Source organism: Dipteris shenzhenensis, chromosome 30 (assembly GCF_047967505.1).
Source record: "Dipteris shenzhenensis isolate YYH24624 ecotype China chromosome 30, Dip_SZ_1.0, whole genome shotgun sequence".
Lineage (NCBI taxonomy): Eukaryota > Viridiplantae > Streptophyta > Polypodiopsida > Gleicheniales > Dipteridaceae > Dipteris > Dipteris shenzhenensis.
Window position 1 is genome coordinate 17,314,639 of NC_141625.1, and position 12,150 is coordinate 17,326,788.

A 12,150-nucleotide genomic window follows, 5' to 3' on the forward strand; every position below is an offset into this window, starting at 1 on the left:
GCAAATGGATAATGAAGAAAGTACAAGAGTGGTCAATATATGGCCACTAAGTCAACTCGTCAGCTAAGGACTAAAATGTCCAAAACAAGATCTACTAGGACTAAATGTCCTAACCACACTACAAGGCCATACCAAGGCTAAATGCTAACAGCTCTCTCACTCCTTTCCTTCTTCTATTAGTGATAGACGTTCTCGCGCCACTTTCTACCCTTGTAGGCAGTGTCACAAAAAATGTCTCGAGATTTTGACAAGCGTTTCGTCTAGAAACATGTAAAATTAGTGTATTTTATATAAATAATAAAAATAGTGTATTTTTTCTTCAAAAAAACTTCCACGTTTCGCACGTTTCTTAGAAACGTTTCGAGCAGAAACATTTCTTCACGTTTCTACTGCTCGAAACGCGTTTTCTGGTTACACTGCTTGCTGGGCAACGGACCTAACTAGGATCGATCCGTGCTAATGAACTCAGAGTTTGCAAATGATATGACACTATTTATAGAGGGCATCGTGATTCGTCTCTAGAGGAGTTCGGAGAGCCCTTGAGGTGTATTGTATATATGGGGCTAGGATGAAGTGGACCAAATCAATTTTGTCACATCGAGTGAAAAGGTTCAGGAGATCTTACACCGGGACCTACTTTTGGCTTCCACTAGATCCCGTGAGGTCAAACAACAAGATACCTAGCCTTGTAGGTGGACATTGACATTTTATAGTAGTAAGTTGATGTAGAATGTACCGCACAAACTTTTGTATTGGAGCTCCCTCCTTGTAGGGTGGGCCGTCATGGCCAGCCACGACCTGGTACATAGCCTCGTGCTAGTGTTTTCACAAGAGTTGCATCGGACAGCTCCTTAGGCGCTTCATGCACAACTTCTTGTGGGCACGACTAGATGGTACGACGAACACAAGAGTCAAGGTCACCTGGTAGACGGTGATCCTACCCCAGACAGAGAAAGGACTCGGCATCATAGCCCCAAAGATGCAAAGCAGAGGCTCTTTGGCAAGAGTCTGCACAAGGACACCATCAAGAAGACAAAGCCATGATGAAGCGATGATGTCAGCAACAGCCCAGGGTTCTGCGTCAGCACATACGGAGGGTTGTACAAGAAATCTGGAGGCTGAACAAGGCTAGGGCAGGAGGCGCAGCAGCATGAGGCATGGAGAGGCAGTAAAAAAGGGGTGCAAAGCGCACTACCCTTGCCCTTATATAGGGCCAAGGGCTGGCTGGTTGGCTGGCCAAGAAGGTCAGATACCACACAGCACTTTGGGTGGCAGTCCAAGAGCAAGAAGGAGCAATAGGAGAACCATCCTTCAAGACGTCGAGGAGACCTACAAGCACTGCAGACTTAGCTCAAGGTGCGGCCCACCTAGGTTGGCTACCCGGACAGCAAATGGAAGGGATCACTGAACAGAGAGTCTGCATAAGCTCGGAGGAGCACACACGCTCAGAGATCTAGAGGTGCTAGGCAAATAGTAGGAGGACATTTTGGTAAGATCGGAGTACCACGGTTTGCAAGGACTCCACATCTCCTTTGTATTGTGTCCACTTTGTGGATGGAAGGAAATATATAAATGTTGCTTCTATATTTGTCTTGGATGCACTGTATATTTTGGCTTGCACACACACATCTATGATTTTGAAGTACACACAGTGAATGAAGTTTGATTCCGTAGTGAAATGCTTCCGTGTGTAATTCCTAGGCTCATCTATCAGTCTTCTCTTGCAGGATACCCTCTAGTGAGCTTTCCAATTTTTTAACATGGTATCAGAGCCCTAACGGAAGTTCACGGGAAGTGGAGCTTGAAGGCAAGGACCTTGCTGAAGGACGACGTTCATTCATTGCTCGGGGGAATTAGCTTTCATGTGTAAAGGATTGTACCCAAGATGGAGGCTCAGGTTCAGACAGGTGACATCTGAAGGATTGTACCCTCGAAGGGAGGTGGAAGCAGGTGTATGACACTCTAAATTCTTTACCTCTTTTAGTTCATTATCATGGCCCACAGATATCAGACTCCAAATTTTGGTGAGACGAGGAAGCTCGAGGGGACCAACTATCCGTTCTGGAAAATGAAGGCTCAGAGCTACTTAGTGTTGAGGGAGTCATGGGGGATTGCGACGACAGCGACAGAGCTATTGCCTCAAGCAATCAGGATGCAGAAACCTTGGCTATCATTGTGGGTACGAGAACAGATTTGGTGCTTCCTCACATACAGATAGCGAACTCTTTGTTCGACGCCTGGACAACATTGAGGAATATGTATGAGGTCACTAACAAGGCGAGAATCTTGGACCTCAAGACGGAGCTATACGGCATGAGGATGGATGAAGGGCCTCAATACAAGAACACATCACAAAGATAAAGGTGGTGCGGGATCAGCTGGTGGTAGTTGGTCAAAGGATGAGGTCGACCAGGATGGCAAGGCTGTCACTAGAAATGCTCCCCCGAAGATATAGTAGTTTTACTACTACAATGATTGCACGGCAGAGGGCGGCGCCAGTGACTTTCGAGGATACAACAAGAAGCTCAAAAAAAGAAGTATAGAGGTACAGATAAGGATGACAAGGCTCTAAGTAAGGCAAGGGCAAGGGTAAGACTCACAAAGGCAAGCCCAAGGACAAATCTAACAAAGAAGCAAACTCTTCAAATGAAGACAGAAAGAAGAGAAAGAAAGGGAAGGATTGCTTCTATTGCGATCAGCCACGTCATTTTGTAAAGGATTACAGAAAGAAAAAGGATGATCAGGAGAAGAAGGGGACCAACTCAGAGTCAAAGGAGTCAGGGTAAAGAGGAACTTTTCTTGGTGGCATCTCCGAGTGCTTTAAAATTAGGTATATGGACCCAAGTTATACTGCTAGGATATCCAACATTGAGGATTGGTCAGAAGAGGAGACAAGCTTTTGTGAAGGTGATGGACCGTGATGAGTGCCTCGAACAATCTGGGTGCTTGGCAAGTGTTGCTGACACAGAGGGGGATTCTTCGACCAGACGTGAGGACTCAGGGCCAAACAAAGGCTGTGACTTAGAGAGGGACAACAATATAGAACCACACAAGAAGCTTCACAGTCTAGGTAATCTGGATTTATGCCTGGGATATGATGTCTTGGGTATGTTGTTTGGTTGCAGACCTAGCTAAATGAAGGACGGATTGAAAGAGACCCTGAGAGCTTCGTGTCTGGAGAACTTTAATCTATTCATCCATTGTGAGGGGGACAGTTGGAGGATACTTGTACCTGGAGTGCTCGAGTTCAAAGGCGGGTTCATGACTAAAGGTGGTGGTGCCATCAAGTGCTACCTTGGATGGACCTATGTACCAGGCTGGTGTGTTGATGTGGGATCGGACCTGGTGGAGCAGGAGCCACTTGTTGAAAAGAAAACAAAAGAGTATGACAACACCAAAGTGTTCCATAGGGCTACGACATGGGACCTACTGGAGCATCTTCATCAACAAATTTGGATCACGCCGATGTGGGTCGGTGAGAGGGGCTGTTGGAATAGGGTTAATCACCTTCCCACTTGTGAGCCCCCAAATGAGGAATGCATTGGGAGGGTGAGACTAGGATGAGACATTGGGGCTGCCACATGGGCAGCACATGGGCTGCCATGTGGGCTGCAGTCTAGTGAGGAAGTACCTGGCAAAGGAGATCCACCATGGAAGGCAGATCTTGTAGAGGCTGTCTACAGATGGAGAGGATGGTCTGCACAGGGAAACCAGCAAGAAGACAAGGCTATGATGAAGCAATGATGTCAGTAACAGCCCGGGGTCCTGCATCATCATGTGCCGAGGGCTGTACAAGAAATCCGAGGGCCAAAGCAGGAGGCAGAATATATGCAGCAGCATGGGGCCTGGAGAGGCAGGGGAAAAGGGGTGCAAAGGGCACTACCCTTGCCCTTATATAGGGCCAAGGGCTGGCTGGTCGGCTAGCACACAGGCCAATAGGGGTCCTCACACGCCCAAATCAAGGGCTGTGGCTCGGCCCATAGACCAGCTTCCAGTCGGCTGGTAGACGCAGGAAAGTCGGCCACTTTGGAGGGGGCTCAGCCCCTATAAAAGGGGGCATTTCGGCCTTCACTTGGAGCAGCAGTCCACGAGCAGGAAGGAGATATAGGAGGACCATCCTTGGGTCTATACACAAGAGGTGAAGGATACCTACAAGGCCTGCAGACTTAGCTAAAGGTGCTGCCACTAAGCTGGCTACCCAGACAGCAAGGTGTAAGGGATCACTTGACAGAGAGTCTACATAAGCTCAAAGGAGCACGCGAGCTCAGAGATCTAGAGGTGCCAAGCAGATAAGAGGGAGGACATTTTGGTATGATCGGAGGACCACGGTTTGGTGGGACTCCGCATCTCCTTTTGTATTGTGTGGACGGATGGAAATATATAGGTGTTGCTTCTATATTTGTCTTGGATGCACTGTCTATTCTGGCTTGCGCACACACATCTATGATTGTGAAGTACTCACAGTGAATGAAGCCTGATTCCGTAGTGAAACGCTTCCACATGTAACCGTAAGGAGTTTGAGTGCAAGCCCCTTCTCTTTGGCACCCAAAGGTTCAGGATTAAAAGGGCTTCATGTTGGGCAACAGACGCACATTGGATGGGTGCAATGGGACAGTGGCCCCCGGCAAGATCCTTCGAAGCACGGAGTCGTCTCCCTATTGAGACAAAGACACATGCACGAGCCCTGTCTCACCTGAGGGAGGCAAGCACAAGGATGCTAGAGATAGACATCACCATCCCTGAGTCGTGGAGGGATTGTCCACAGAGAGCCTCAACTCCCCCATGCTCGTATGGACAATTATGTAGGAGAGGGATGCCCAATATTTAGCACCAAGCCCATGGATCCTTTCGCTCCAAGCACTACAGAGTGGAGCTGATTGGTCTTCTTCAGCCAAAGACAGATGGGGACCCACAAATGGGTGTGGCCATGGACTTGCTTGAGTGACAAAAGATCATAGGAGTGGGCCGGTTGGGAAGGTTTGGACCATAGATCCACTCACTTTGAATCAAGACGGCCAGTCCCTCGATAAATGCAATGGGAACTCTGAGATAGATCAGATAGCAGGAGGAGATATGGACCCTTGAAGCAGCGAGGGGTCAGACACAAATGTATATTACAAACTTCTATGAGTTAGAGTCCGTGTCAAGACACGAAGGAGAGGAGGGGGAATTAGATTGCTGCAATGAGGGCACATTGAATTAGCAAGAAGAGGAGATGAGAAGAGACCACAAGGCCAATCACTCTATACGAGATGTAGCATAGTAGGTACGTTAAGGGAACAAGATTTTTTGATTTGGACTTCTCTCTCTCTCAGTAATTTTCCTATGTTTCAAATGGACATTCTAAACACTTCAAAAAGTTCAAGAAAAAACAAAAGACATCCGAGCAAAAAAAACCTGATTGATAGCACCATCTATTTGAGAATCTTGAACTGCAGATGACAAATAGCATTGAAATGTATTGACATCATAAAGATGGGCTATAGGATGATCAGTCCCTGCAAAATCGATAAATCAAGAAAACATCAAGTCGGCTCGCATGACAACAATCCTTACAACATTTAATTCCTAGGTTACAACGAATTCATGCAGATTTCATGCAAAGCAATATTTTCATCAGTGACAATCCCTGTGAAAGTCAACATGCATACAAGGGCAGTTAATGTATTTTCAACCCATATGCCTAACCATCCTCAAACAATGCAATATTGCAATCTTATTTAAGGAAGACCTAGTCTTGTACATGTCTTGAATCAAGCACATTCAACCCCTCGTCTTTTGATCCCAAAACTTTGAAGCTGTCTAATGTTCCAATAATGATACAATTGTGCTAAGAAGATAAGAAATAGAGAGTACAATCTGCTAGCATAAGCTACTAAAATGTGCCCTTTATTTTTTAATGTTGTGTGTATTCCTTGACACTCTTCAATGTTGGGAAGTGGTGCTCGTCCTCATGTGGTCAATCACAGTGTAAGGTTGATGGACGCGGTTAATTGCATGGTGGAGTTTGTGTGGCCATGTGGTGAGATGTCATGCAATCAGCTACGTAGAACATTCATGAAGTAAGCCGCCTTCACTTGTTTTTTTCCAGTCGGTTCCATGAGAGTCGACCTCCAAGAATTCAGGGAAGCAAGACGACTTCTAGCGACTTCCAGCGTACTCAAGAGGTTGGGTGACATTGATGGTTGGAGCCTTGCTATTGGCAAGCACGTGAACGAGGCGGTCTTCTACAAGCTCTTAGGTGTGATCGCAGGTCGCCATCCCTCTGTGTGTGTGTGTGTGTGTGTGTGTGTGTGTGTGTGTGTTGTATGATTCAATCACAAATTTCACCCCAAAAAAAAAGGTGTGTTGTATGATTCACGCCTTTGTGGCTGACTGATGTAGAAGTTTTTGTGAGGTTACAACAAGCCCCGTAGGGATGCGCAACCACTAGTGATTGAGTGAAGATATCTGAGAGGTTGTAGGTTCATTACGAGATGCTTTCTTTACATTTCATGTAATAGATTATCTTGCCTTCTCTCTGTGAGTTTATCTTGCATTAATTCAGCATCTCTGATTTACCATCAGTGGTATCAGAGCAGGTTGTGAGAATTGAGGGTGACACTTCCATGTCCAAGAGTGACACATCCCAGCACTCCTGAAACCCCTGATCTGCAAAACAACCACACACCACGTGAGATCTGAGCAGGCTGCTCACCACCCAACCATGACATCTACGGGATGTGATCCCGAATCAAGAGATGTCCCCTCCGAGCCACGAGCTGAGCTACTGGCACAAACTCCCAATCAGATCCAAACCAGCCTGGTGTCCCATACCACCAGGTGGCGCTGTGAAGCCCTGGATCTGCCACTGGGCCTTGGGCTACGCTAAGATGCAGGCGCGCGTCCGCGACTCAATCCAAGATCAGACCTGGCACCTAGGAACGAAACTTGCTCCCAACTGCACACTGAGAACTGAACCCCCTGGGCCCCTTTTATAGACTCGGGCCCCGAGCGCCAAAAATAGCGAAGACCTATAAATAGTCTGTACCCTTGCCACTCAACCCGAGAATCAAGCCTGCCTAGCTCTAAGCCTCCCCAGGTCCTGTGTACCTAGTACACGTCAGATACCAATCCGTGCACATGACATACTCCCCCTCCTCTAAGAACTCACTCCTGAGTTCGCTAAAAAACTCGGAAATGTTCTTTGGAGGTTTTGTAATGTCTCCCATGTTGCATCCTCCTCAACACGATCCTTCCACTTGATCTTGTATTCCATGATAGTTCTATTTCGAATCTGTCTTTCACGAAATTCAAGAATACACTCAGGTTTGTGAGGAATAAAAGTCAAATCTGTAACTTCTATAATCTCATGAGGAGAAACAAGTTGATCTTCCGCACCCAAAACTTCTTTCAGTCTACTGACATGAAAGACTGGATGGACTTTAACATCAGGAGGCAATTCTAGTCGATATGTAACTGGTCCAATTCTTTTAATGACCTTGAATGGGCCACAGTATCTGGGGGATAATTTCGGAACCAAAAAAGTACTTAGGCTCTTAGATTCCTTCGAAATTCGCAAATATACCATCGTTCCCTCAGAGTACTTTCTAGGTGAACGATGTCTATTAGCATAAAATATGTCCCGATCTTGGGCACTTCTAATAGACTCCTTGGCAAACTGCAACATTTCCTGCATGTCTAGCAAGAAGTTCTTAGCAGCATCATTTTGAATTCCTTTTAACCCAACCATAACCGGTGACTTAGGTTGAAACCCGTACATAAGCATAAAAGGACTGTAACCAGTACTAGAATGCTTTGCACTGTTGTAAGCAAATTCAATCATAGGTAGATAATCTTTCCATGAAGACTGTCTCTTAGATACATATGCCCGAAGCATGTCTTTAACCAACTGGTTGACCTTCTCTGTACTGCCATCGGATTGTGCATGATCCGAGGAACTCATACTTAGAGTAGTTTCCAACTTCTCAAATACAAGTGTCCAAAAGTTACTTGTAAACTTTGAGTCCCTGTCACTGACTATGTCAGATGGCAAACCATACAGCTTAAACAAGTGGTCCACAAACTCGTGAGCCAGCTGAACAGCTGAAATAGTTTTTCTAGTAGGTAAGAATCTAGCCATTTTTGTCAAACGGTCGACTATGACCCAAATGGAGTCATGACCCTTGCGCGTACGAGGCAAACCAGTAATAAAATCCATGGAAATGCTTTCCCATTTATTACCTGGAATCTATAATGGCTGTAATAAACCCGCGCTTCTAAGGCGTTCTGCCTTAGTAACTTGACAAACTCGGCAACCTACTACATAGTTCTCAATAAATGCACGCATCTTAGGCCAATAAAAGGTATGCTTCACAAGAGACAGAGTCCTATGTATACCCGGGTGTCCCGCACTAGGAGCATCATGACACTCCCAGAGTATCTTGGATTTAAGGTCCAGAACATCAGGCACACAAATCTTTTCATTGCGGAACAACAAGCCGTTCCTAATCATCCACTGACCTCCCGCCGCCTGTACCATAGGTGGCACAATCCCTGAGTCCTGGTCAGCCATGGAGCTCCCATCCTGGACTCTCTGCCAATAAGAACTGAAATGACTATCAGTTGCGTATAGCCCTCTCAAGGATTGAAATAGGTCTGAGGATATTTTCGTAAATGACAAAGCATTTACAAACTTAACTCGACTTAAGGCATCCGCCACACTATTCAACGAACCCTTACGATAACGTATTTCGAAATCAAAATCTTGCATTAATTATGCCATCTAGCTTTCCTTTCCCTCAATTCTTATCCATCACACACATACTTAATTGACTGATGATCAGTCAATACAAGGAACTTTGAACCATACAAGTAGTGTCTCCAAACCTTAAGAGCATACACTACAGCATAAAGTTCCTTCTCGAGTGTGGGCCAACGATATTGAGTGTCGTCTAGCTTCTTACTCTCGAAAGCTACAAGTCTGCCCTCTTGGAATAGAGCTGCCCCAATCGCATAATCACTCACATCGGCCTCTAAAACATAAGGCCGGGTAGGATCGGGTACAAGAACGGGTGCTTCCTTGATAGAAAACTTCAAGGTTTCAAAAGCCTTGTTCATTGCATCATTCCAAGAGATCGGCTGGGTAGACCTGCGTCCACGACCTTTCAATATGTTTGTCAAGGATGCCATGATATGTGAATAATCACGCACAGATTTCCGAAGAAATATCATAAATCCTAGGAAAGAATGAAGTTGTTTCACAGTCTTAGGGATAGGCCATTCTAAAACCCTCTGGATACGATCCAAATCAATGCTAATACCTTCAGAAGAAATCTTGTGTCCTAAGTAAATGATCTCCTTCATAAAGAAGTCACATTTACTCATCTTGGCATAGAGCTTATGCTGTCTCAGAACAACTAAGACAACCCGGAGGTGTCCTATGTGATCCTGAAGCGTTCGACTATATACCAAGATGTCATCTAAGAACACTACAACAAATTTGCCCAGAAAATCCCTGAACAAATCGTTCATCATCTGCTGAAAAGTAGCAGGAGCATTGGTCAAACCAAAAGGTAATACAAGAAACTCATAATGACCATACCTAGTTCGGAATGCGGTCCTATCTATGTGTTTAGCATAGATACGGATTTGGTGATAACCCGTACGCAAATCAATCTTAGTGAAGTACTTCGCTCCGGCCAAACGGTCTATCAAATCATCGGAACGAGGGAGAGGGTATCGATTCTTAATTGTCACTTTATTTAATCGTCTATAATCTATACACATTCTCCAGGAAGAATCTTTCTTCTTTCTTAGGAGGACAGGTGCACCCCAAGGTGATTTACTTGGGCGGATGTAGCCCATATTCAGGTAATCCTGAAGCTGTAAAGCTAACTCATCCTCCTCTACCTGGCTCATCCTATAAGGTGGTACACTGATAGGTTGAGCCCCTGGGACTAAGTCTATGCGATGATCTACTGCCCGTTCTGGAGGTAAACCTTCCGGCAGTTGAGCACGGAATACATCCTTAAAACTATCTAGCAACATTCTCAATTCACGGTGTTCAAACACACTTAATTCATTCTTGTTAATTACAAAAACAACAAATGAAGAAAGCGGAATCAAAACACACTGATAGACATCATAATGAGAAGTGTTTAATATATTCCGAAGCTGCATTGCAGATACAATAGGCCCCTGAGAAGAGGGAATTTTATCACACTGAATACAAAATTGGGTGTCCTTATCTACAAAAGAAAGCGTATGCTCCGTCCATTAGTCCGATCAACAAGTCTACATGCTCCAGGTGCATAACATAACATGTAAGAGCTCCCGTGTAGGCTTGAATCCGGATAGGAAGCACTTCAACCTTGCGATCCCAAAACCGCTTCCCAGCTGGAAGCTGCACCTCATAGGTGTGGTCGCTAGGTACTGTGGACAGTCCCATCTTCTGCACAAATTTGTAATTAACAAAATTGTGAGAGCTGCCCAGATCAAAGAGAATGTGAACCTCTTGGTCCATAACTTCTCCATAAACTCGGAAAAGATCATGGGAACTAAACAACGAAGTATTGAAAGTACAATTACAAGAGAGTGGGCAGGTAATGACATTTACAGAAATACATGTCATCGAGACTTGGTTCGCTTCCTTGGCCTTGGTACCTGTACCCGCCTGGAGCTTCGGTCCAAGCACCAACTTTTGGTTCTTGCGCTTTGGACACTCATTCTTTGTGTGGCCCCGCTCCTCGCAATAGAAGCATCGTCCCTCTTTCTTGAGCCTCAAAGTACGAAGGAAACGGGCTTTACCATTCTTAGCAGGAGTCAAGTTTTTCTTGGAGGCGTTGTCCGTAGACTTCGTCTCCCCAGTACTAGTCGTATGCTGAAAGAACTTACGTTTGTTCTTTCCACTCGTGTCGGAAACTGTACTTGCTTTAGCATCGGCCATGGTATCATCATATATGCGCGCATAATTCATGGCCTCCTGCAACGTTGTGCATTTGTTGTTCTTTATCTGCAACTTGTATGAATCTGGCAAACCATCCACGAAGAAACCGAACAAGGTCACTGGATCCATCTTAGTGGCCCCGGTTTGCAGATCCCGAAATCTTTGAAGATAAACTTCAAAGGTCAAGTTTAACTTTGACATATCGAGGGCTTTAAGCTTGCCAACGATATCGTAATCATCCTCCTCCTTCAGGAACTCCTTCCTGAAGATCCCTTCAAAATCTGTCCATGTATCGGGCTTAGGCTGGAGTTCCTTCCACCATAGCAACGCTTTACCTGACATGAATCCCGCTGCAAGCTGGATCTTCTTCTCATCTGGGTATGGGTGGAACTGAAAGTGTACCTGCCACTTGTGTAACCAAGTGTCAACTACCTCCTTCGTTCTAGACTTTTGATCTCCCAGAAAAGGGTCTGGAGTTATATTCGGGCCTAGCACTAAAGCCATGGCATCCACATGCGTGAGTGCCTGCACCGTGCTAGCCAGAAGAGTGAGAGTCGCTTGAATCCCCTGGAGTTGCTGTGTCAACCCTGTTTGATTTGCATTAACATGCTCGAATTTGCCATCCAGAGCAGTCGTAAATTCACTGAAGGCCTTTTTTGTTATCAGGTCATCATAGAGACCCTGATCCTCCTCTCCCACAGGAGTGTAATCCAAATCCTGCTCTCCCATGGTGAACTCGGGATTTACAGAATCAGACATAACTGAAATCTGATTTGAATATAAACTGAGAGAAATAACTGACTGAACCGAAGCGAAAAGGAGAGTGGAGCAGAGGAAAACCGTCCCAAGAGAAGCTGACGGAAGGAGATGCTGGAAACTGGCGAACCAGAAGCCCTCGAATCCCGAAATCTCGCTGAACTCGCTACCGGATGCAATGTACGAAATCCTGCGGCATACGAACTGCTGACATGGCTGTACGGTCTGCTGACGTGGCTGTACTGCTGCTGACGCAGTCCGTACGGTCTGGTGACGTGGCTGTACGGCTGCTGACGGAGGCCATACAGTTGCTGACGGAGGCCGTACAACAGATGACGTGGCTGTACGACGACCGTACAGATTGCAGGTACAATTGCGATGCAGGTACAGCTGACGTAGGTAGGGTGTCGCAGATGTACGGCAGCTGGCGCAGCTGTACGGATGTACGGACAGATGGCGACGCAGGT

At 45.9% G+C, this 12,150-nt stretch overlaps 1 protein-coding gene across 1 annotated transcript in view; it reads right to left on the minus strand.

Moving 5' to 3' along the window:
- The window catches only part of LOC147881786 (Transducin/WD40 repeat-like superfamily protein), a 61,901-nt gene that overhangs the window by 8,815 nt on the left and 40,936 nt on the right, over positions 1–12,150 (minus strand). Inside the window, exon 10 of the mRNA XM_087401678.1 lies at positions 5,398–5,498. Coding sequence (XP_087257804.1) covers positions 5,398–5,498 — 101 coding nt within the window. The remainder of the gene's footprint in view (positions 1–5,397; positions 5,499–12,150) is intronic.